The sequence below is a fragment of the Simochromis diagramma genome, unplaced genomic scaffold (assembly GCF_900408965.1).
Source record: "Simochromis diagramma unplaced genomic scaffold, fSimDia1.1 OVJJ01000321.1, whole genome shotgun sequence".
NCBI lineage: Eukaryota > Metazoa > Chordata > Actinopteri > Cichliformes > Cichlidae > Simochromis > Simochromis diagramma.
The window spans coordinates 8,842,474-8,866,862 of record NW_024386772.1 but is presented as its reverse complement, the minus strand read 5'-3'; the positions used below and the strand labels follow the sequence as shown (position 1 = coordinate 8,866,862).

The following is a 24,389-nucleotide window of genomic DNA, read 5'->3' as shown; positions in this document are numbered from 1 at the left end:
CATCCACAGGGGAGAAAAGTACGTTTAAGTTCGAACTTGCAAACAGGCAAATGCATTGGAGTAAAAAATTAAGTATGCCAAAGGTTTCAACTCAGAGAATCATCTACAAGTCAACCACTATGACATAGTTTTATAGTTTTGCTTACACAAACCCACATGTTGGGAAGAAAATCTACTTTTTAAAATAAACATGTTGGGAAGAATTAAAATTGGGCAGCGACAGAGTTGAATAAAACCTCAAGCAGAAATGCAAATAGATAGTCCGATTCATTTGGTTCCATCGGGCCTTTGGCTTTATGGTTCACATATGGTTTATCTTTCTTGTGGTATGCAGATAAAAGAAATGTTCAGCTTTCTTCACTGAAAAAAGTGGGTGTGGGGTCGTTTATAAAGAAAAGCAACATATTGATCAGAAATGTTATAAAAAACATTTATTTAATGGAATACTGACATAACCAAAAAGAGCCTAATTTTCAGCAGCCATCACTCCTTTATTACAATGTTATTAAATGCAAGGTAATCATGTTAAAAAGTTGCTATCAGTTGCTGATAAGTTGATTACAGCTTCCAGTATTATTGTTTTAAGAAACTGAGGCTACTTCTAATTCAAATAAAAAATATGAAAAACAAAATGCTTATTATCTCACATACAACTCAAATGTCATTAAGTTATTTAGTTAGTTAACTTTTAGTAAGTTATTTAATTTATTTTAGAGGTCTTTTCTTAAATATCTGTTGAATTTTAAAGTCATTTTTTGGCATTCTCTAACTGAGAAACCAAAATAATTCACTCAATAATTCCCATCATTTTTATCAATCATTACTCATCACAGTAATAGTACACCAGCTTCTAGCTATAATCACACAGAGTAGAGTGCATATTTTCAACATAAGTGGTAACAATGTTTCAGTCCTTTACAAAAACTACTCAGCTCTTCTGGGCTATGTCCTCAGAGAAGTCATCAGCGTCACCATAGTCCTGGTGTTCATATCGATCTCTTTTCTGCTTCCTCTTCTGAGCTCCACTTTTTTGCTTTGATTGTGTAATTTAAAATACAGCTGTGCCGGCTAACTACTCTATAAGACATTCGCTGAAAAACAAATCTTTGCTTCAACAGCTTCAACAGATCTTCTTCAAAACATTTTAGAAAAGTATTAGTGGAGTATAAAATGACTAAAAATAAATTCATAAGGAAAATAATCCTGCATAAAAAAAGTTAGCCGTGAATTAAACACACAGTATAATGAAACCCTTATAAATCCACTTTAACATAATGCTGGCAATACAAGTATCCAGTGTATTGTAGAGGAGGGGCCTTAGCACATTAACATTAGAAAACTCTTATTTTTCCCCAATAAAATAATATTTATTTGAATTAGTTTCACTTCATATTTGTTATCTGATTTTCCACACCCACCTCTAGTGGCCCACAGTTTGAAAACAGCTGTTCTAATCAAAAATCACCAGCAATGTAATAAAAAATAGATTTTTTACCATTTTTAATAGGAAAGGAAAGAACAGACTCATGGCCCAAACTATATGTTGACCATGCAGCATTTTGACTTTATAGCATCCATCACCAAAATAATGAAAACCTGTTTAGGGTTAGATTAACATCCACATGTTTTTTTTTTTACATATCTACTGTAAAGAAAAAGATGGTTAACTCAAAACAACTATGAGGCCAAATGCATGCGTGCAACTTCAGCTTTGTGTAGCACATGACAACAACCTAACCAGTATCCTAAAAAAAGTCAGTGGTGACTCAATGAATGCATCAACGAAGCTTATCTGATATTACTGTTCAGGATAGTGACATCAGCAGGCAACGTTCAGAATAAGTACTTTTAGACTAGCTGATTAGTAACTGTTAGTATCTAAGGTCACACTAGCATACTCGCAGAAAGACCCTCTTCTCATGTGATAATTTTCAACCTTATCATCAAGCTCACCAACAACAGGCTAATAGAACAGTTGACTGATGGTTTGAAACAGACTTACTCAGGTGCTCTGTGTGACTTCAGCAGCAGACAAAAGACGCAATTATAAGAATGCAATTATACAATGAATGGATTGTGTAAGCCCTCTCTGCTTCCACACCAGTAGTGATACAATTCTTGGGGTTCATGAAATGTGCATTATTGGACTAAAGGGAAGTTTAACATGTCTTATTCAATTACTCAGTTGATTTGACTTCTGACTGCAGAATCGGTTCCCATAACAATGCCATCCCATGCATGAGGACATACATACAGTCATACATATCTTTTATGCGCACAGTAAACAGAGAGGGACTGTGCCAGTTTTTTTCCTTGTGACTGCAATAAAAATAGGAGCCCAGTGAGAAGCTTCAGATGACAAGCTGTCGAGATTTCATAGTCGCTGACATGACAAAGTGAACAGGCTGCATATTCTGCTGCAGATGCATTCAATATGAGCTGATGCTTATTAAAAAAAAACAGCTGATAACTACCTTTTATGAGTCATAAAGTGAGGAAATGTGGGAGATTTCTGTATTTACAGGAAAAATGCACTTGTGGCATTTAAATGAATACAATTGGTGTTTTTTAAGCAACAGCTATACAGTGAAGGTGTTCTTTGGCTTGATGTACCTGGAGGGCTGAGGCATTTTGAAATATGCTACACTATAGTTAAGTATTTATAGGTTCAGTTTAAAGAGCATTACAATACCAGTAGATGTTTACTGGAGTATTGTTCTCATGACAATTCCTTAATGCAAAGAAGTCATGCAGCATTTCTAATGAAAAGGCAGCTATGTTAATTGAGAAAGGCCAGAAAAGATCACAACACATTCAGCTGTGCTGCAGCCAAGCTAAACGTTAAATGAGGAAGAAATTTCCAATTGCAAAGCAACTTAGCCTAGATTGTTGTGGAGCAAATGAAACAGCACAATCTGAGACTTTCTGAAAGGAGGTACATAGAGATTAGGAATGTGGAGCTCCTCTGAGAGATGCCTAGACAGCAGACAGAGACACAGGGAAGTCTTTCCTCTAGCTCAAGTCAAAAGAAAGGTCATTGTGTTATTTTGGGGATAGGCACAGTTGAGATACTCTGATTACCTCAGAGAAGCAATGCAAAACCTTTGGAGTTTGTGATAACTTGGGTTCATAGTGTTTTACCTTATTAATGAAAGTTGCTTTATTTCAGCTCCTCTACCAAATTTTGGGTGTTGTATTCCTGCACACTGAAGATTTGATTCAATCATAACGGTGAGTGCTGCTGTTTATGTTTTTTGTGCATAAAAGTAAGATAATATAATGATATCAGTGTGAACGTAATAATTGTAAATTCATTAATTTACCTAAAAGTTATGTACTGTATTATAAATGCATACTTGTGTTGTGCTTTCATGAAGATTTAAATACAGTTTTCTATCAGCCTTCTTCGTTTGTCCTACAGAGACTTACAAGACTTACAAGAACCATTTTAGTTCTTTAATCCTCAAAGACCAGATTGCTTTTTCTTTACTCCAGTATTTTAGTGAATGTTCTTGCTTGTCATCTACTAAGAGATTTCAGTCAATCCAAAGAAAAGCATACGTGTGACTGTGAGATAAGTACACCTGGACCTCCTGTGTTGTTTGCGTGTTGGTCCCAAGTCACATATGAAATTCTAAGGAAAGTAAGTTTAAAAATATTACAGCTTTAAGATTTATATTTGATCGTTTGTTTCCCCACCTGTCCTTCAAACCTTGCTTATCCTTGGACCCAGGAACTGCCAAACCACTCCAGGTCCTTTTGGAATCCTTTTACAGACAGATTCCTTTTATTGTAGGGTCTACCTTACAATATAAAGAACATATAATTTTTTTTTATAGTTTGTTACTTCTGAGCTTGAGTTGTTCCTCAGTTTGGGTGCACTTTAAACGAGCCGCGTCATTGCTGTAAAGGTAAAAGAGACACAAAAAGAAACTTGGACTTTAAAAGTCCCTCTATTTCTGTTCAGCCATGTCTAACAATACCCTCTTGTACTTTAGCCGTAAGCACAGCAATTTTTAAGCATCTACAGAAACCATTTTATTTCTGAAATCTCTCCTTGAATGTACCCATGACACTTAAAAAACAAAAAACAAAATGAAGTCCTTTGGAAGCAATCTACCCTAATTGCATACTTAATAATAAATTGCAAAGTATGAATCTAGCAATTATGTAAAATGAGAGTAAATGTAAATGTACATAAACTTAGAGCACTTGAAAATGTGTCTGATCCTCTGCGGAGTGCTTAGTTAATCAAGAAATGGCACAGAGAGGGGAGTGACAACTGAGAGCAAGCTGATGAATTTCAAAGTCCTCTGCAGCTTAATAATATCAGTGACTTTGAAAATGAATGCTTGGGAACCCTTTGGTTCACAAGAAAATTAAAACGGCTCCCAAATTATTCTGCAAGCTCAATCAAGGCATTCATCGATCCATTTTCTTAACCATTATTCCAACAAGGGTTGTAGAGGGGTTGGAACCTTTTTTTTTTTAGCTAACACTGAGCAAGAGGTGGAGTACACGCCATCACGAATTCTGTAAAATCAGCCAAGGCTACATGCTATTGTGTTTTATTTCATGATTTACTTTTCCACTTGTACTAAAATTGAAACTTTCCAATAATTTGACATACTACCTTCAACACATGCCTAAATGAAGCAGGCAGTTACAGCAATGCAAAAGCCACCCATGTCATTTATGTCTAAACTGATATACTGCCGTCACTTTAACACACTGACAAAGCTAGCAATGATATGTACCCCATTTCTGCAAAGTCCTCTGCAGCTTAATAGTATGGACTTAAAAATGTCATATGATGTATTAATTTAATTTCCTTCATTTCTGTGTCAGCTGATCTTTTTTCCATTTACTGGTGGCAGTTCATTCGGGTTGCAGACATGGCATATAATTTTTAGGTCCTTTTGTGCTCGGAGACAGGCTTCACCTCTTTATCTCATTTCTTTCTTTCACACCCGTTCCATGAAAGGTTTCTCACCTTTGCTTTGGCAGCCTCACAAAAGTCCTCTGTGATGGTTAAGCAGCAAAGTCACATAATAGACCCAGCACTATAAAATTCTTGACTTTATTTTGAAATGTAGCAGGCCACCCTTAGAGCAAAATTAAAAAACAAACAAACAAAATAACATATCAGCCAACTTCTATTGATCCACACACTTAGAAAGGGAATTTATTTTGATGATAATTTATATTTTAATTCCCTACAGTTTGCTCTAAGAGTTAAAGAAAACAAAACAAAGATATTTCACTGCATGCATATGAAATAAGAAGGAAAAAAACCGCGTCCCTACACTGCTCATTAACAATAAGTGACAGCAGCCCATTACAGTAACAATTCTCTTTCAGGAGAGAAACAAAGCTAGAAAATTACAGCCCCAATAAAACAAGACGGGAAAAAGCAGCTTTATATTTCTCCAGAGGAGCATAGCAGTTGGCAGAATTCAAAAGGCAGAAACAGAACCCATGTTGTCAGCTAAAACGAGCTCTTCTGCAGTGAAACTACTGTTGGACTAGTTAATAATTCATTTATCCACTGTCTGTAAGGAATTCTGACTGTAAAGTAAATCTGAAGAAAAAGAAGCGCATGTTGCGAGTTTTTACCAATTTAAACTGCTTTGAGATGCTCTTAGTTTTTCCCAGTAATCCCAGAATAACATCTCTTTATCTAGACATTAGGCAATTCAACTGCTGAGGCCCAGTTATTAAAGTTTTAAATAAAGTAGTAATGGATTGTTTTGGAATTAACCTCTTTATTTGATGAGGTGCCACTATTTTGGGGCCTGAAAAAAAGTTCAAATCAATGGGCTGTTTTGGTTGCTTTGTTTCAAGAAAGACCTCAAGGATGGTCTATGGGCTTGTTAAAAGTATAAAGACATACTACGTTTCCTTATATGAAGGGCATACTAAGAGTGAGTATATTCACTCTGAAATGATTAGCATGCTGCACAGCTGTATCACAACAAGAAGGTCTTCTGTTCAAATGCACTGGGTTGTTGGAGCCTTCACTGTGCCTGCATGGCTTCTCTCTGGGTACTCCAGACTCTTCCTGCAGTCCCAAAGTATGCAGTTAATGGGGTTAGTTTAACTGGTGATTCTAAGTTGTCCACCGTTGTGAGTGTGAACTGGTTGCCCCTCTCTTTGTTTTAGCTCTGCAATGGATTGGCAAACAATGTAGAATCTTGCCTTTTACCCTTTAAAGCCCTCTCATGGCTGTATGATAAAGCCAAAGTGATATCTATGTGCTATAAGCTGTCTAAGAAAAGGAACTATTAAAATATTTCCATTGTCCCATAGGCACAGTGTTATTTTTTTTTATTATTGACCTACACTTCTATCCACATTTATACACTCTACTGCCTTAAATGTAGAGCAGGAGCTGCGGGCTACAGACTGCTAACACAAAACCAGTTCTATCGTCTTGCCCTGACACACATTTTTGACTTGACCTACGTACAAAGAAAGGAGTAGATAGAAAAGCATATTACGCGTTTTACCACTTCAGGAATATATATTGTGTATAAACTGTAAGACGACCACTGAAGCATCTCAACATTGTTGTTGAAGATTAAATAAAAGGCATGTCAGGAAAGTTTGCAGGACCAACTGAAAGAAGGAAACTGCCACGCGTGAAGGTTTCTTACTGTAGTGTGACAGGTCCAAAGATATAGTAAATGTCACAATAGCGATGGGGACTTGAACAAGAGAGACAGTGTAAAGAGTTTTTGTTGTTAAGAAGTATGAAGATAAGAATGTAGAATTCTTTTCAAGGATGCAGTACAGGAAATTGTTTGATTCTGGCAGAAAGCTTTGAAAGGCGCCAATTTCACTGTCATTTGGAGAACTGATGTGACATGCACAAACACGCTGCTAAAGTTGCTGAGTAAAGGTAAAGTTTTGGCATTTTTTAGGGAACTGTCTCCTCAAAAAAATGAACATGAACTACCAGAAGACACTCTCCATTAATAATAGCATGTAGAAAAAAAACAATCAAGATCGGGTCTGCGGCAACTTTTCAAAGCCAAATTTTAGGAAGCATGCCGAAATTGCAGACAAGCCGACAACTAACATTAGACAAAGGAGATCAATGATATGTCACTATTAATGTTGCTCCACCTGCGTCTGGCCCACAGGCCTCCAAAATTGGACCACACTACAAGTGAACCCACTGCAAATCAAATCCACACCCTTCAAACAGCATTCACCAATGCATTTGAAAGGGAGGTTATTACAAAGTCCTTATAATGTTTGATATGTAGCTTTATTAGTAATATATAAAATAGCTAATATACCTTTATATTTCCATTTTTGGGTTACGCTGTTCACATGAAGTTGCATTTACTCATGTGAAGATAAAAAAAAAAAGGTATAAATGAAGAAAAAAATGAATGAGAGACCTAAATGAAGCTTCAGATTATCTGCATTTCTACAGGGATTCAGGAGCTGCTTTTCTTCCCTCCTCTCAATGAGATCCAGGTCTCTTCCCAGTTGCCTAATTCACACAGACATTAGTGTTTGGTTGTGTCTCTCTCACCTGTCTTCTTCAGCTGACATTGTCTAGGTGTTTCAGTTTCATCCTGGATCCCCTGAGTATAGCTAAATGGGCAGGGTGACAGTGAGGGGAAAAAAATGAGAGCGTTTCAATGGAGTTTCATTTCAATTCAGAGCTTTTTCTTTGACGATATATAAATTGACATGTGTGATAGCAGTTTACTATAAATCAATTTAACCCTGAAGTAGCCAAACTATTTTTTCACCTTGTCAGGATTCTTGTCTATCACTGCAAAACATTTTCTTTCTTTAATAAATAGAAATAGAAGGGCATCAGGTGTAAAAAAAACAAAAAACAAAACAAAACAGCCAAATCAAACATGCAGAGGTATCTTGTGTGGTGACCTATTGTGCACAAGGGACCAGTAAAAAGTAGCTCATGGTCAGGTGTGCTTTGACATTCTGTGATAAACATCTTGTTTATGTAGATATGCAAAAGCATTTAAATAAAAGCTTTTGCAGCAATAAATCTTTAAGTACTCGAGGTCTGCTAGCCAAGGTTTACTGCAAGGCATTCATTATAATGTTAGATAAAATATACTTGTCACATCTTGTACATATTGACAACAGTTCTAACCAAAAACCTCATTTGGATTCATGACTCTATCAGACCTCTTACCCCTGATTTTCAGTCTAAGCCTCGTCTAATCTGGTATACATCAACTTTTGTTTCATTTCCCTTCCTTAAGGATGGCTTCTTGACAGCCACCCTTGACATTAGATGGATCAGCTAAAGCCTGTGATTCATCTCTCACGTCATGTGTCAGGTTTCTTGCTTGATCATTTCTATTTCTATGGACATAATCTTCAGATACTGTTCATCTGCTGTACACATTCATTTAGGTCTGATACTTTTCAGCAAATAGCTCTTTAGAAAGCACCTTGTTGGTGCAAAAATACAATTTTATATATGTCAGAGTGTGTTATCTTAAACTAAATATATGGGAACAAAGTATATTTTTGTAACAGGCGGCATGTAAAAAAGCATAGATAGGTATTCGATTGGCTATGGCAGCACACATCCAACGGTTACAATGTTACAATAGAAATCTAATCTAGGTCATCAGCTGCATGATTTGGTCACATCATCACAGTCAATTACCAAAAAATGGCCAGTTCCAGCAGATTCCAGATGTGGACACTGAGTCATTGAATTCTCTTTCCTCCTTGAAAGCAGCAAGTTGACTGTGAGCCCTGGGTGTTATTAATAGCCACTGCAGGGGTGTTGAGGGTCTTTTTACTGTCAAAGGGTGAGGTGGCAGCGCTTTCAAAGCAGTACTGAACCAAAGGCAACTGAACAATGATTTAAACTCAGATAAAACACGTTTCTCTTTTATTAATTTGTTTTTAAAACGTAAAGGGAGGAGTGCAACAATCGACCAGAGGATGGCAGTGTTGACTGTCACTCCATATGAAGCTCTTATATATGTTTATCGTTATGTGTCGCTCCAACTTTAATCAGAGACAAATCAAACAATTTGGGTCACTAGAGTCTCTCCACTTCCCTAATAGCAGATTATAAGAATAAGAAAAGAGATCAGTTATTTAACCTTTCTTTAGTAGTAAAAAGTTATTTCCCTGTTACAGCAACAGAGCACAGAAATGAAAGTGCTCCTTTTGGCTGTTTTCCACTGTGTTATGTGCAACAGATGAGAGCAGCAGGAGGGTCCAACATTATTCATGTCCTGAGGCCCACTACAGCAGCACAGGAGGAGTAATCTTTGGTTTTACAGCTTGTTTTTTTCTTCTTCTTTTGATAGAGCTATTTCTTCACCGAAGTTACTACATTCAGCTGGTTTTTATGTACTTCTCTTAGACTCGTTTTAGAATTCTGGTGGTTTTTGTCTGTCATTGCTTTTCTAAAATGAAGCAGTTAATACCGCACACAGTCTTTTTAGTGTTGGCTTGTCACATAGCGTTTTATGTTTGAAAAGACAACAAGATAAGTTGTGTGGTTTCAAAGGTGAATCAGCTTGGACTGTGAATTGAATACCAGCCAATTAAACAAAAAAACACAGAGAAAAAACAAAGTACTAAAGTCTGAGTCATAATCACTTTAACAAGCACAGCAACAAATTTTCATCTTCACTTGCTAAATAGGCATGTTTAATTGTTTTTTACTGTGATGTTGAAAAAGTGTAGGTCATTGGATGGGATGAGAGTGACTAGATATATGTGTTTTACTGTTAATGATGTACAATAGACAGATAGATGGACAGGCAATGTAGTATAGTATATATTTCCAAAACAGTTAAACCTAATAAAAATCCCTGAAAACCAAGTTCAGTTTAAACTTGTATGATTTCTGTATCCAGATAATGACAAAAGTCTAAGTTAAACAGGCCTAACATAGCTGCAGCAGGATAAGCCTGTGTGTTCATTAGCTACAGTGTATGTGTTCTAATACTTTATCTCTCTAACTGGCAATCTCAATTATTGGCAGAGTAGCAGAATTAATATTAGTTTTAACTCTGATCAGCATCCAACTGCTTAATTTAGATTGACTTCTTGCTTTCTAGCCAATTTCTCTGCTGCTAAACAATTAAAAAAATGTATATAGAGTTATTTGAGAAAATTATTCTTCCTTAAACAAGACAAAGCCCAGTCAAAATACTACAACCACAGCGACAGGCTTTCCCGCTCACTATTAAGATGCCTCTCCTCCACCAAGTGAGCTCATAGCAACCGACCAAGCTGGAAACCTCTGTGTATGCCACAGAAGGAGCCAATCAGAGGTGTTTGTCAGCGATGCAAAAATCAAAGAACAGCTCGCTGCAGCAGCCATTCTCCAAGTTTTTTTTTCTTTTCATGTCATTTAAAAGAAAAAAAAGAAAGAAATTGACTTCAGAACGAGAAAGCTGCTTTCCACGGTTGATCTAGTGAAGCCTAGAAAGACATAGCAAAATCCATAGATCTGCTTATCGCTGCTGCTCATACTCTATTAAGCATTAACCATTTTGGTTAGTATAGGAAAGGCTTCCACAGATGAAGACAGTGCTGTTTGACCAAGATGAAACAGCAAACCAGCAGTGCTCTCTACTGGCAAGAGAACATTTTAATTCTGTTTATCTCTGTACACTCTGCAGCCTTTATCAGAGTTGCAGGCATGACAAAGGTTTCAGTCAGGACACATGATCCTTTCATATGAGAAATATGGAGTGCATTTCTTTTCAGCGTGGGACATAAAAGTATTATTATATACCTAAAAAACGATGTGTAAACTCTAACTTTGTGCCACATGTATTAATCAATACAAATGTCTATTAAAGATCATTTAAAAATGTGTATTTTAGATCAAATATAAAATAAGACTACAATACACACACCAAGCTCCATCTGATTTAGATGAATGCTGGAATAAACATAACTATCACTGATATTAACGTATAAATCTGCCAGATGTAATTATCAACAACTGAAGAAGGCTGTGCTGCACATCACGTACACTTCTTAACAGATAATATTTTGCCAATTTGTGGAATGCAGCAGTGGACAAGATTTAGCAAATAGTCACTATATATGTAATATAATGTTTCTTCATATTGTTAAAAATTCAGTGTTGGAAAATCACCCAATTAAATTAAATCAAATGAATGATTAAGCACACAGTACTATCTAGATTTGCTTGGCCTTCAGAGCTTTAGCATGGTTCTCTAAAGATCTCAGATATGAGGAAAAAGAGCAAACACAAAGTTAGTCATTACAGCCATTGATAAGGAAATTGACCTCTGGAACTGACCCCATCCTACATTATGAACTTCGTGAATGAAGCATTTCTGGCACTGCTGTCAGTTTCTATGTCACATGCAGCTTTTGTCAAAACACATACATCTTAATTTTTTTCAAATATAACAGCTTTGTTCCAAAAGTATTGTTCAATAACAGATGACAAAATGTTATTGCATATTTAATATGCATATGATGTATGCTTCCAAGTTTAAGTTTGGAAGTGAAATATATGTTCAGTCAGTTTATCCTTAGACAAATGTTCCTTTGATAATGGGTTACCTATAAGCAGGAAAAAAAACCCACAAAAACCCTGAAAAACGTCATAAATTCAGTCAATGGCTCAGTGCACTGGGTTAATCTCATCTCTTTAACACTGTATCTCAGTTAAAATCTACAGTAAATGCACTCAGTGGCATGACTCTGCCAGCCACCTGGGCTGACAATATTTGAGAAACCTTACAAAGAAATGAGATACATAAAAAGAGAAATTTCAGCACAGCAAAAACCGCAGAGAGGAATGGAAAGTCTAAAATATTCTCATTTTGCAGACTTTGTTATTATTATGCTATTATTATGACACTGAAATGATCAGTATTGATGCTGGGAAGAAAGGTTTAGAAAGCCCAACTGAAAATTCTAAGAAAAAGTACATGAATAAATGTGCTTACTAACAACTCTGATGGAAATGAATGGGTTAATGGTGCAGAAAAAGTGGACCTGACCAAAAAAAAAAAAAAAAGAAGCTTGGGGGCTTGGTGGACTTTTCATTCAGCATACAGTTGCACAAGGATCAGTCATTCACTATTACACAGGTTGTCTGCCTTAAATCATGACCTCTGAAACTCAAGGTAAATCTTTTCTGGCCTTTAACTATTAACAATTTTATAATTTAATGTTTATTTCTTATTTCTTAACCATATTTTGCATTCTATAATGAATTTATGTATTACATTTTTATATTTACATGTTAATATTCTCTCCACAGCTAGTATGCAAATCACTGCTCTGATGGTAGTCTGGATATTGGGAACATCACTGGTGTTTCCACAGTCAGACACAGCAGCTACAGAGAAAGTGGCTGAAGATCCCATTCCCTGCTCTAAGGTGTGCACCTGTCAATACGATGATTTCATCTCGGAGCTCAACATGTACTGCAGTTTTCGCAACTTCACACAAGTACCAACTGACATGCCACCATCCACTTATTCTCTCTGGCTGGATGGCAACCGGTTTACAACGCTCCCAGCCGCAGCTTTTCGGGATTTGACCAACCTGGACTTTTTAAATCTTCAGAATGGCCAGCTGACGACTATTGACCCTCAGGCTTTCAAGGGCCTTGGGTCGCTAGCACATATTCACCTTGAGCGGAATCGCCTCCGGGTATTACCAGGTACAGTCTTCCAGAATACACCCAACCTTGCTTCACTTAGTCTGCATAACAACCAACTCAGTCGCATTGAGGAAAGACTGTTTGCAGGACTCTCACAAATGTGGCTTCTTAACCTAGGTTGGAACTCATTAACGGTCTTACCTGAGACAGCTTTCCATGACCTGCAAGGTCTGCGAGAGCTGATACTCGCAGGAAACAGACTTGCTTACTTGCAGCCACAGCTCTTTCAAAACCTTGGTGAGCTCAAAGAGTTAGATTTGACAGGAAATTACCTCAAGGTGATCAAAGCCAACGTGTTTCTTAAACTAACTAAACTGCAAAAGCTTTACCTGGGACAGAATCAGATTTTAACAGTGGTCCCCAGAGCATTTGCAGGCATGAAGTCACTTAGATGGCTGGATCTGACAAACAATAAAGTGACTTCTCTACATGATGACACCTTCCTTGGCCTGCACAATCTCCATGTACTTCGCCTTTCTCACAACTCTATCACTGGAATTAGGCCTAGAACTTTCCGTGATCTGCAGTACCTAGAAGAACTAAGACTGAGTTACAACAGGATTAGAACTCTGGGGGATAGGATCTTCGAAGATCTTGGCCATTTAGAGGTCCTAGAACTAGAACACAATCAAGTGCAGGAAGCACACGTGGGGGCTTTCACAGGCCTCTCTCATGTGGCTGTCATTAACCTTTCTGGAAGCTGCTTCCGCACTCTACCAGACCAAATGTTCAAAGGTCTGCCAAGGCTTCACAGCCTACATCTGGACAGAGGCTGCTTAACTAAGATAACAACTCAAGCTTTCAGAGGACTGTCTGGTTTAAGGAGGCTATTTCTGCAACGCAACAATATTTCTGTTGTGGAACACCAGAGTTTTGTGGATATGGTAGGCTTATCGGGACTAGATCTGAGTTCCAACAAGCTGGGTGCTCTCACCACCCATACATTCTCTGGCCTCAAGAATTTGGAGTACTTGCTGTTGTCCAACAATGAGTGTAGACAGTTTTTGCAAAATGGCACAAGGCAGATTCTTCCAAGGCTGCGCTACCTAGACTTGAGAGATAATGCCTTAACAAGCTTGGTCCCAGACTTCTCTGATAATATCGAAAAACTATTACTGTCTGGAAACAGGTGGAAATGTGACTGCAGCAACCTCCCACTTAGAAACTACGCGTTGAGGAAGTCACAGGTGATTCCTCGGCTAGTGGAGACCCATGCAGAAGGTGAAGAGCCTGATACGACAATCACCATATACAACAACATCACATGCACCAGCCCACCTCGCCTAGCAGGTCAGGACTTACGGGATGTGGACGGTGAACACTTCCAAAACTGCTAAGCTGCACTACAAAGACAGTTTTATGGAGCTGGTTGGTTAAAATTCTGCTATCAGCATTAGCATTTCAACATTGTAAATTACTTAAGTTTGATTTGAACATCAAAACTGCAATACTGAAATGTGTTTCATGTTCTTATATAGCTATTAACAGATAAGCTCCTGTCATCTCATGCTTTTACAGAAAATGCTATTTGTTTCTAAACATATCTGGATTCTCTTCAAAGGAAATCCCATGAAAACCAATATTCCTTTTGCTTCATTAGTTATGTTAAATATGTGGTTGTGGTTGAATGTGATGACAGTTGGCAGATTGTCAACACTAGGAAAAACAAAATGTGATGCAGCAACTTCACAATGCTTTGTGACACATCAATTTATGTTAGTATTAGAGAGCATGATGGAATGTGAAGAGCTCAATTTGTAATACCTTTGCTGAAGTGCTTCATATGGATATGAGTTTGCCTGAGATATTTAATAAAACATTTCAAATGTGCAAATGTGTTTCATTTACTTTTGCTAAAATAGTTATAAAATGATCTGTAACACAGATAACTTAACTTTAGCACAGAACGTATTAACATTATGATAAGGCCCGACAGTACTTTAATTGCAGTAATTTCAAGCAAAGTAAAATAATAATATTAATAATTATCATCATCATCATCATAGGCCTTTGAAATTTGAAGAAATGTTTGAACATGAATAGCTCAAAAACTTTCACAGATTAAATCCTGGCATTTTCACTGGCCTGGCTTACCACAAAAATGAAACAGGATCTGTAATTTGGAACAAATGCATCAAAAATGTCTGAGTATTGGTTAGTTAAAATTAGAAAAAACATCAAGCAATCCTGTAAAATCGTATGTAGGCCTTGAAATAGTAGGTATAGTATGGCTATGCACAGCACCTGTAGGGGTGTCCAAATTCATAGCCTGCATCCACCTGAGGACCCGGCCTTCGCGGTCTACGTGGGCCGGGTCCTCCGAAGTCCCGGTAGGCCGGAAGTGAGCGGCTGTGAAATTGGACGGTCTAGCCTTCAGTTTTGCGTCATCAGATGTCTCGGTGGAGTTAAATAAACTCAGCCGTCTGCTCCTTTCTGTCTAAAATATAACAGGACACTGGCGTAAATATTCGATCATCTCAGACTTCTGTTTAATCGGTTTTCTGTTTGACGTTTATTCAGCTGTGTGAAAACTATAACTTTAAGCAATTTTAGCACGGTAGCTAGCAAACTAGGAAAATTCCTGTTTAAAAGGTCATAAAAGAGTGTTAGCCAGCATAAAAAGAACATTTCCCTATATTTAGAAAAGTTACATCCTGGTGAGCTTACCTGCCCTAACACACACACAAGGCAACTTTGGAACACTATGCCAATTTAGTACTTGTTTGCTTTCACATTTTCGCGAAACTTTCGCGTTTCAGTATGGGAATTACTGGCAGCATTTGAAGGCAACACTGTTGTGAAGCTTCTCGTTTCCAATGGTAACCAAGAAGTACCCAGGGACTAACAATTACACATTCAGCTCAAAGACACACCAACAACACAAAAAACGTTCTTACTTTAAATTAGTTTCTTTTTATACATTGTTATAAATGGATTTTAACCGTTCTTCGTGTTGGAATTCAATTTTGGAGAAAGTTAAACCAAATATTCCTACCATGGACTTTGACCTTTCACCTGTAAGTTGTGTTTTTAAACTTAAATCTTGCTAACGTCCGCTAATAACTATTTATTTACACAATTAATGCCGTTTTAACGTTGTATAGCCAGAGAAAGACGAAATCATCGCCATATATGAAAGACCAGCTGCTCTTTCCCTGAAGCTTCCTGAGGACTTCAACAGTTTTTCAGTAGATGCTGAATTTGAGGTCAGTGAATATTTTTTTTTATTCTAAATGATAGAAAAATCATGAAACCCAAGCAAACAAATGACTGATTATGATGACATGAATGATAATAATAAATACTCAATTTCCCTCTGTTTCTGTGATTCTGATTCTAAATGATCATTGTTATTTCTTATTTTTATTATTTTTATTTGTCTCGTTTCCCTCAATCAGGAGCTCCCAAAACCATTATCTGAAGAGATTTGCAAAACGATGGATGTTAGTGAAACTGTAGAAAGCAGTACATTAGCCTGTGTTGATGATGCTGAGGTGGGATATACTGGTCTGGTTAGAGCACAGCACCATAAAGCCACAGCATTTTAAATGTACTTTGTTTTCTTGTTATCATTAAAGGCGGGTGCTGGTGAGGATAATTCTGAGGTGTTGAATAAAGGAGTCAAGCTGAAGGCCTCTTTAAAACCAGACCTGGAAAATGTGAAATCCTATGATGGTTGCCCTGTTCTCTCACTTGCTGTAAGTTTGAAGAGTAGAAAAACATCATATGAAAGCAGTTATAAACAATGCAAGTAAATATTCTCTAAAAACTTACATTCAGAGGCTTGACCAGTGGGACTTGGATGATGCCCTTAAAAATCTAAAAGAGAACAAGCTGTCTTTGCAACCCCGTGTAACAGTTGCACCCCTGAAAACGCATCAAGATAAGTCATTATGAAACGATTCACTGAGGCTGTAGTGATCGATGACAGGTTTATGAACTGAATCTTTGTTTTGCAGGTGGTGGCACAGACAAGTTGCAGGAGAATATAATGGAGAAATTAGCTGCTTTCTGTAAGAATCAGACTGCGTCTGTGTTAGAACCTGTGAGTCCAGACTCCGACAAGTAAGTCATATCACTGCCCAGGATCCTTAAGCCTTTAAAGATAATATTATTATAATAATCAACCTTTTTCTTGCAGAGAAACTAGAATGTCGAGCAGATCAGTGGAAAAGTGTGGAATAGATTTGCAGTTAAGCCACCGGGAATGTTCCACTGTTTATATTGACCTGCGTTGCCCTGATCCCTCAGTAAAACCAGCAAGAACATCCCCAAATCTTCCATCAGAGACGTCAGCCAAACACAACAACACTCACCAGAAAACATCACCTGCAAAGAAAAACAATTTAAAAGTGCACAGTGGATTGCATATGGGAGGCAGGTAAATACATCCTGCGTCAGGAACGTTGGTCACACTTCAGTTGTGCTTGTTTTCTTTCTGCTCATGTTGTCATTGCTGTGCTTGCAGGGAAGAGACTGGAAAGAGTATGTTGCTTAAAAAAGTAAGGGAGATGAATAGAAATGAGAATAAATATCCTGATAAACGTATGCGTCATCCAGAGCTCGGCGTGGAAGCAAGCACAGATGTTAAGTCAGAACATCTGTGGGTAGATAAACAATCCGAACCTGAAGTGGAAAGCCCACAAACTGTTTTAGGAAGTTTAGTTAAAGAACCAAAACAGCAGAGGTATGGAGTTTGTTTTGTTTGCCTTTATTTGTATTAACTCTTATAAACAAATATGTTAACCGCGATGATGACGAACTATTAGGGACCAACTGAGACGACGGGTTAAGAAGGCGTCTCACCATGAACAAGCCCAGGAAACTCTTAGGCAGCTGGAAAAACATTGTCCAACCAAATCTGTGTCCGGGAAGCAGCCAGCTGCCGAAATGACTGATGTTCTCTATGAGTTTGTAAGTGTCACTTAATTCAGAGTAAATGCACAGTGCATTTCCCTACACTTACTACTTCCCATTTTTCAGGAAGCATCTCATCAAGAGCCAATCTGCACACTACCAGCAGGTATTGAAAGTAAGGGCTCCATGCTGCTGAAAGTCAACCTCTGCAGTCCTGGTGTGATAGAAGACAGAGGACATGGGAAGAGAAAATATCCAGCTGCAACCAAATTACACATCTATAACACTTTAGTGGCATGGTTTCTGTCTCTGGTTAGTGGACAGTGGTTTCTATCTTCTTATGTTAGCCATACTGTAGTTTGTTTTTTTGAGTTCTTTCCCCTCTGTGTTCATGTTTTGTCAGGTCGGTTCAGAGCCACGTAGCAGTGAAGACAAGATCAGCGCAAAGGTCCCATTCTGGGTTGCAGGACTTCACCAGCTGTGGACAGAAGATGGACTGGCTTTGCATGTTTTAATTGTGGCTCGTCACTGTTATCCAGCAAGGGTACATGCAAAACAAATGAGAAAGAAATTACACACACAAAAAAACCATTTAAACTGCACAAAACTGACCTTTTAAATTCTGATTTGAGCCAATTCAGTCTGTGGCCTAAATCAGACACAGGTCTGTATATAGTTTGCAAAGATTGTAGGTACATCATGAGTTCAGACTGAACAGTAAAATCAGAATTCATGTCACCGGTCTCTAACCTGACCTGAGAGTTGAGTGGAGATGTGCTGGCAGACACAGTTCCTTTTTTGTAATCACCCCCCTGCAACTTTTAGCTAAAACTTTCACCACCAGGATGCAAAATTTTACCAGCGACTCTTACTGCTTTTGAGACTTCTTTGAAGCTAACTTAGTTCCTCAAGAGGCTCTACCCTTTCCCAGATTGGCATTGTAAAATGCTTGTAGAAGTTTTTTTTAATGCTTTGCCTGCTTAAATAAAGGATAAAGTGACATGGTACTTGGCATGACATGAAAGTATGGCCTGGCTCTAGTTCAGCTGCACAGGCTATCGCTTCAACAAAGTGGTCTGATGTTTTGGATATAAACTCGTTGTGATTATCTTTTCACATTAAAAAAATTTTTAGCTATTTTTTTGGAAGGAATTTTACTGTCAGAGTCAAGATTCTCCTTCCTTTAACGGCATCCTGACACCTAATACAGAAGTAATAGCCACTGCATCAGAAACAGTATGTGAAAGCTTTGTTACTGAATGGGCAAACAAACAAAGGGATGTAAACCGTGGCTCAGATTTGAGTGCTAAGGCATGCAGTGTGAATGTAGCCTTTGTCTCATGAATTTGACAGTGATGCAGATCTCATATTTGTTTTCTAGAAACGGGACACAGACGTCTATGCACCTTTCTATAATAATGTCTGCAGGTTCCTCTCTGAGACCTCACTCACTGCAATTACCAGCTGGCTGCCTCACCTTAAAAACCTGTTGGACCAGCGACCCTGCACCTCTCCCATCCACCTCCCTTCATCCTGTTTAAATTGTTTTATCTCTGCCACCTCCAACCAAACGGTGGGTTGCTGCAGGAAGGTTGCTTTAAGACTCCCAACATCAGAGCGCTCAGATGTTTTTCCTTCCTGCTTACTGTATTTTGTTTTTTGTTTTTTTTAGGTCATAGAGAGGACATTTGGTCTAAGTCCAGGTTTTTACTGGCAGACAGTGGAAACTCGGGATCGTGCTTTTAAGGGGAAAGAGACCACACAGGAGGTACACACAGAGGTGAGCGGGGTGTCTTTAAAAGTGCTATCTGCAGGAGTAATTGTGCTTTCTTTAACGGCTTTCTTTTGATTGCAGGAAGCACAGAGTCAGAGGAACAGCAGGGACTAAATTTATTTTTACTCGACTTTTGTTGTAGGTGTCAGTTGTTCTGGGGTGCAGTGGCTTCTTTCAACATCCTCTTCTAACACACTACACCCTCCAGCTGGTCCTAGACTCAGGACTCGATGTGTGTGGTCTCCGGCTGCTTTATCCACCACAGGAGCTTCTGAGTGAGCGCTTTGGTAGGACATAACTAATACCATCTGTGCTTAAAGTTACTCCACTTGGCCTGGATGCTTGTTTTTTTACTGATTAAAAAAAGCCTTTGAAAACGTCTCCTCTCATTCAGGTAGAACAGCGGGTAGTCTGAGAGACCATGAGCCCTGTCATCCCGTTGTTACTCTAGCAGTCCGAGGTCCTTATGCCCACTCCTTGTTGAAGGACATAACTAGCTCCTTAGATTCTCTGCGGCCCAAAAAGGCAGAAACCACTTCCAGCGATGGTCTACACTGCAGAGATCAAGAACCACCATTCATCTATTCACCCCAACTGGCCAGTCAGGTCCACAGTGAGCTGTGCCTGTGGTTTTCAGGAAGACTGCGGGGAGGAAGTGCACAGGATCACAACAGGTGTGTGGAAAATGTTCTTGAACTATGTCCATGAAGTTTGTTTTTTTTTATCAAATAACGGATTATTGCACATTTTCCACCACCCTGGACAAATTCCAGGGTATTTATTACATTTAATTGATGCCATTAACTGATGGGTGTTGGTGTAATCCTGTGGGGATGACTGGAGCTTATTTTAAAGTGTTACAGTGTGATGTTTTTAGAATCAGCTACCTAACATTTTCTTTTTAGAAGTGTGCCTTCAGATGACAGAGCTGGAGCCATCCTGTCCAATCCAAGCAGATCATCTTCTTTCCTGTGTGCCACAACTAAAGGTACGATAATTCAGCAAGTCCAAACTGTCACAGTAGGGAAAATGTGTCAGTGCTCACCTTTCATTTTTAACTTTTATCATCCTGAGTCAAAGTCCTTGTTTGTATCAAGGATAAAAACATTTTACTTGAGTGGAGCTCCTCTTCTTTCTCTCCCTAATTTGTGTAGCTGATTTCCTCCTCTTGGTGTCACCTGTTGTTCCTCCATGCTGCTATGGCCAAGTGCTGGCTGTATGTGAACGCAGAGGCTTCAGTCTTAGAGGGCTGCAGAGACTGCAGGTTCATAGCCATGGGGCCTCCCTCCTGGGCCTCAGCAGCTTCCAGGTAGAAGAGCCAAGACACTCACTCAGTACACCGAGTCTTAGAGAGAAAAGCTCTAATCAATCAAATCTAAGCAAAAAAGGTTTGGAAAGTGATTGTCTTAGGTCTCAAGAATTATTCCTTCTATCTGTCTCAAAGGTTCATACTGAATTTGGAAAAAGAGCATTCAAATGCAGCTCTTTCCTGCTGGAATCAAATGAATTTAAGGCAGTTCAGGTTTCAAATGTTTTGCTTGAATAACCTGAATAATTAGTCATTATTATTGTACTGCTGTCCTTTGAGTTATTCTTTTTTGTGGTTAAATAAGGGTTAATAATAATAATAAAAATGATAACAATAATAATAGAAGAGAAATATAATATGACTTTATTTTTACTCATAGGTACAAGTTAATCAGTAAAACATATAATAATATATAATTTGTTGGTAGGCATCTGTGTTCTGCAGTCCACCTGCTTCCACTCCAGATCAAAAAGAGCTAGAGCTGCCCTCTCACTGTCTCGTGTTACTGCTGAGAAAAGAAAATGCATCGCGTCACAGTGTCGGTCTACCATCAGGTCTCAAAATCTGTCTCAACCCTATAACATAATTCATCTCTGTAACGTGAAATGTCAAAATGTGTGTCTTATAATGCAGGAAGTCTTTGCTGTCAACATAATCTCGTCCAACTGTCATATGTTTCAGCGCTAATGAAAGAATTCAAAGCTCATAAGCTTCTGGGTTACATTCACTCAGGAAAGGATGGTGTTCACACATCAGAGCCAAGCTTGTGTTTCCACACTGTACCGATCAACAAGAACTTATTCCAAAACTTTGGTAAGCAGTTTATGGTCAGCACAGATACGAGAAGACGATCCCGTGCTGTAACTCTCTACTTATATATGTTTTCTTTGTAGTTAGTTGCATGTGGGCAGTGCCAAATCCCTCCAGTGTGATCCTGTCTCATCACAGGTGTTCATTCAGACCTGACATGGAGCAGGTAGTAGTTTTGACTCTGTGTGGGAAGGACTTGACCCAAGGCCTCAGCCTCCTAAACAGAGTGCTGATAGAAGAAGAAGGTAGAAGTATCTGAGAGCACAACTAGCTAAACAAACCTCATTCTGAGTGATTTTTTTTTGGCCTCATCACAGTTCTCTTAATTACCTTTATTGTTTCTGATTGATTGCAATACCTTTTTTTTAATGTTATAGGTGATGAACAACATGCTAGATTTAGGCTCCTCAGCCTGAAGTGGCTTCCTGTGCTGACTCGACTTCAAGCCCAGGAGCTGAGCCCGTATGAGGTGGGAGATCCGCTCTGCTACACCAGCATGGAAACGCTGATGTCTTCTCCAGCTCTAGTGTGTGCTTTGAGAGGATTTGCTGATTTTTCTTCGTTGAGGAAGCTCCTACCGCATGACTGTCCTCAAAGCCTGAGTGTCCTCATGTCTCCCACACCTGAAGTGGCCCTCAGACAAGCCTCCCTTTTTTTCTTCGAGCATGAAATGATTCCCGGTAAGTTTGTTGTTCTCTATGAAAGGTGCTCTCAGTGATACATCAGAGCTGCTAACTTTCTGTTCAGACCCACAGATGCTGCTCACCGTGTGCCTGTTGAAACCACGAGCTTGGAATCACAGTCTCACTAAAATAGTCAGCAAACTTCAGCAGAGTGGCCTCACGTTGGTGGGCATACAGGTAGTGACCCATGACAAAAGTGGTGCTACTTCACTGCTGCGTGCAGAAAGTGGGTACAACCTGTGCTCTGGCCCCTCGCTGGCTCTCTGCCTTCAGGGAGAAAATGCTGTGAAGAGGCTGCTGGACATGCTGAGCCAAGAGGACTCTTCAATGTGGATGACCTGTCATGGTACGACCTACTTATAAGCTTCTGTGATCACTACCCTGTATACTCGTACACGAGAACAGGATTACCATGTAAGTATTATGTTTAAAATGTCAGTAACCAACGTTACAGGATCAGGATCGTATCAGCAGGCAATTATGGATGTGAGGAAGTTTTTTCCTGAGGGGCTCTGCTGTACTGAGACCAACACAATGAGACAGGAGCAAGTATGCTTGTTAAACACGGGACATGGGTAACCAGACTTCAAAGCCATCCTATGTTGAATACAAGGGTTGTAATTTTGGCTAAAAAACAGATGATTTGTTTTCCCCAGATACTCAGCTTATGTTCAGACCCATTAGCCTCCGTAGAGCGTCAACGGAGCTGCACACTGACTCAAGCGGCTCAGGAAAGTCTTTCAGTCTCCTCTGAATCACGACCGAATGGAGGTTCTGGTGTTTTCTTTAATATTTTATTTAATTATACAGTATTGTTGCTGACAAAACAGAGCTATGAGCACCTATGCATTTTAATCATAACGCATTAGCCATGTACTCATATTAATGAATCCACATCTCCCCATTATTAAATATGACTCAGTTTAATTGACAACAGTGAACATTGCAGGGTTCACTAGTTATTTTTAAGCAAATATGTCCCTTTAAATGATTTATCTTTTTGGCAGAGGTTCTCTTGGAAAGGATGTTGAAATATGACTCAGTTCCAGGTAACCTTTGTAAGCTGTACGCAAACAAATGTTCTGTTTTGCTTGTTTGTTGGTACTAGGGTCCCTGAAGCACAGGCAAACAACCTGTCTGCTGATACCCTTGAACGCTACACCAGGCAGCCAAGTGCCTTCTCAACTGGAGATAGTGGAGCAGGTGCTGGGATCAGACTGCCATCTGGTGGCAGGAAGGATGAGCATCCTAGATGATGAGCAGCAAAAACATATATCTGAGACACTTAAAGCGTCAAACATAAGGGAGAAGGTGAAGAATGGGACCTTGATACAGGTTTATTTGGACCATAAATTCATGCAGACAGTGCAGTCAGATGCTGACTTTGGCTGTTTTCTTATGCTCTCAAAAGATCAACTCAACTCCTTGTCTCATCGTGGCTCTCCGAAGAGAAAATATCGCAACTGAGTTTGGCCTGATTCTCAAAAGGTATGGAGGAAAAACAAACTTGATAAACTTAGACTTTGTTTATTTATTTTTTAAAATTCTGCATTATTGCAACAGGATTTATAAGGAAAGGCCAGACCTGGAGCAAGTAGGAAAAAGCATCGCCTTCCCAGAAAATGAAAAAGAGGTACACCTGAAAAATATCAACTTTTGATTCTTTTTTATTCTTAATATATTTAAATAAACCACATCCTCAGCAGCTTAATAACCCTAACAATGTGTTAATATACATTTGAAGTTTGTTCATTTTATATTCTTTTCCAGGCTATGCTGCTGATATGCTACCTATTTGATACCTTGTCTTCTGAGAGCTGTGACGTCACTGTGCCATAAACATTCAAATGTGTGCACATATAAGCATATTTTCCAAAGGTTGCTCCAAAAAGTGCATAGAAATTTATAGCTTTCACTTGTTTTACTTTTTAGATATTGTTCAATAAATATTTATTCAAAAACAGCATTTTGCCTCCTCTGCTAGTCCACTTCCTCTTTAAGGCGCAAAATCTTTTTCTGTCAGTTGTGTTTGAGACAAAAATTAGTCACACTTTTCAGATGAAAAATTATTTTAATTCTCAAGATGATAAAAATAATTTTGTGAACTCTGTAAACCATTGCATAACTGTAGTGTAACAATTTAACAAGTGTTAACAAACTAGTAATACACTACAGTAAATATGCGGTACACAATCCTCAATGTAGAAAAGAAACATCTAGTATTCTAAGACTTGCACCTGTTTTTGTGTTCACAACACAAAAATATCAATATAT

The 24,389-nt window shown here is 38.6% G+C and overlaps 2 protein-coding genes across 8 annotated transcripts; both read left to right on the top strand.

Annotated features, from left to right (window-relative positions):
* The first annotated feature begins 12,024 nt into the window (after positions 1-12,024).
* Positions 12,025-14,025, top strand: igfals (insulin-like growth factor binding protein, acid labile subunit). Its single transcript, XM_040046857.1, has 2 exons — positions 12,025-12,140; positions 12,278-14,025. Exons 1-2 carry the CDS (start codon positions 12,122-12,124, stop codon positions 14,017-14,019), a joined length of 1,761 nt encoding a protein of 586 aa, XP_039902791.1. The 5' UTR covers positions 12,025-12,121; the 3' UTR covers positions 14,020-14,025.
* A 1,068-nt stretch (positions 14,026-15,093) lies between these two features.
* LOC120743178 lies at positions 15,094-24,000 on the top strand. 7 transcript variants are annotated; one of them, XM_040046786.1, is made up of 28 exons: positions 15,094-15,699; positions 15,787-15,888; positions 16,081-16,176; positions 16,261-16,380; positions 16,463-16,565; positions 16,642-16,747; positions 16,824-17,063; positions 17,151-17,369; positions 17,452-17,596; positions 17,666-17,851; positions 17,943-18,083; positions 18,921-19,112; positions 19,212-19,319; positions 19,456-19,600; positions 19,681-19,987; positions 20,219-20,301; positions 20,468-20,622; positions 21,050-21,176; positions 21,304-21,435; positions 21,516-21,677; positions 21,810-22,112; positions 22,180-22,292; positions 22,389-22,461; positions 22,570-22,664; positions 22,772-22,886; positions 23,224-23,426; positions 23,527-23,748; positions 23,886-24,000. In XM_040046786.1, the coding sequence occupies exons 1-28, from the start codon at positions 15,613-15,615 to the stop codon at positions 23,952-23,954; spliced, it is 4,149 nt and encodes a 1,382-aa protein (XP_039902720.1). In that variant the 5' UTR covers positions 15,094-15,612; the 3' UTR covers positions 23,955-24,000. The 7 variants fall into 7 exon arrangements, with proteins under 7 accessions (XP_039902720.1, XP_039902712.1, XP_039902707.1 ...); XM_040046778.1 differs by having other exon boundaries at positions 22,180-22,461; positions 23,527-23,603; positions 23,679-23,748; XM_040046773.1 differs by having other exon boundaries at positions 19,708-19,987; positions 22,180-22,461.
* Positions 24,001-24,389: the final 389 nt, after the last annotated feature.

Coding starts and splice junctions, on each gene's coding strand:
- LOC120743178 (XM_040046752.1), top strand. CDS start 15,613: ATGGATTTTAACCGTTCTTCGTGTTGGAATTCAATTTTGGAGAAAGTT. Junction 15,889..16,080: donor CAGTAGATGCTGAATTTGAG/GTCAGTGAATAT, acceptor TCCCTCAATCAG/GAGCTCCCAAAACCATTATC. Junction 22,462..22,569: donor AATGTGGATGACCTGTCATG/GTACGACCTACT, acceptor CCAACGTTACAG/GATCAGGATCGTATCAGCAG.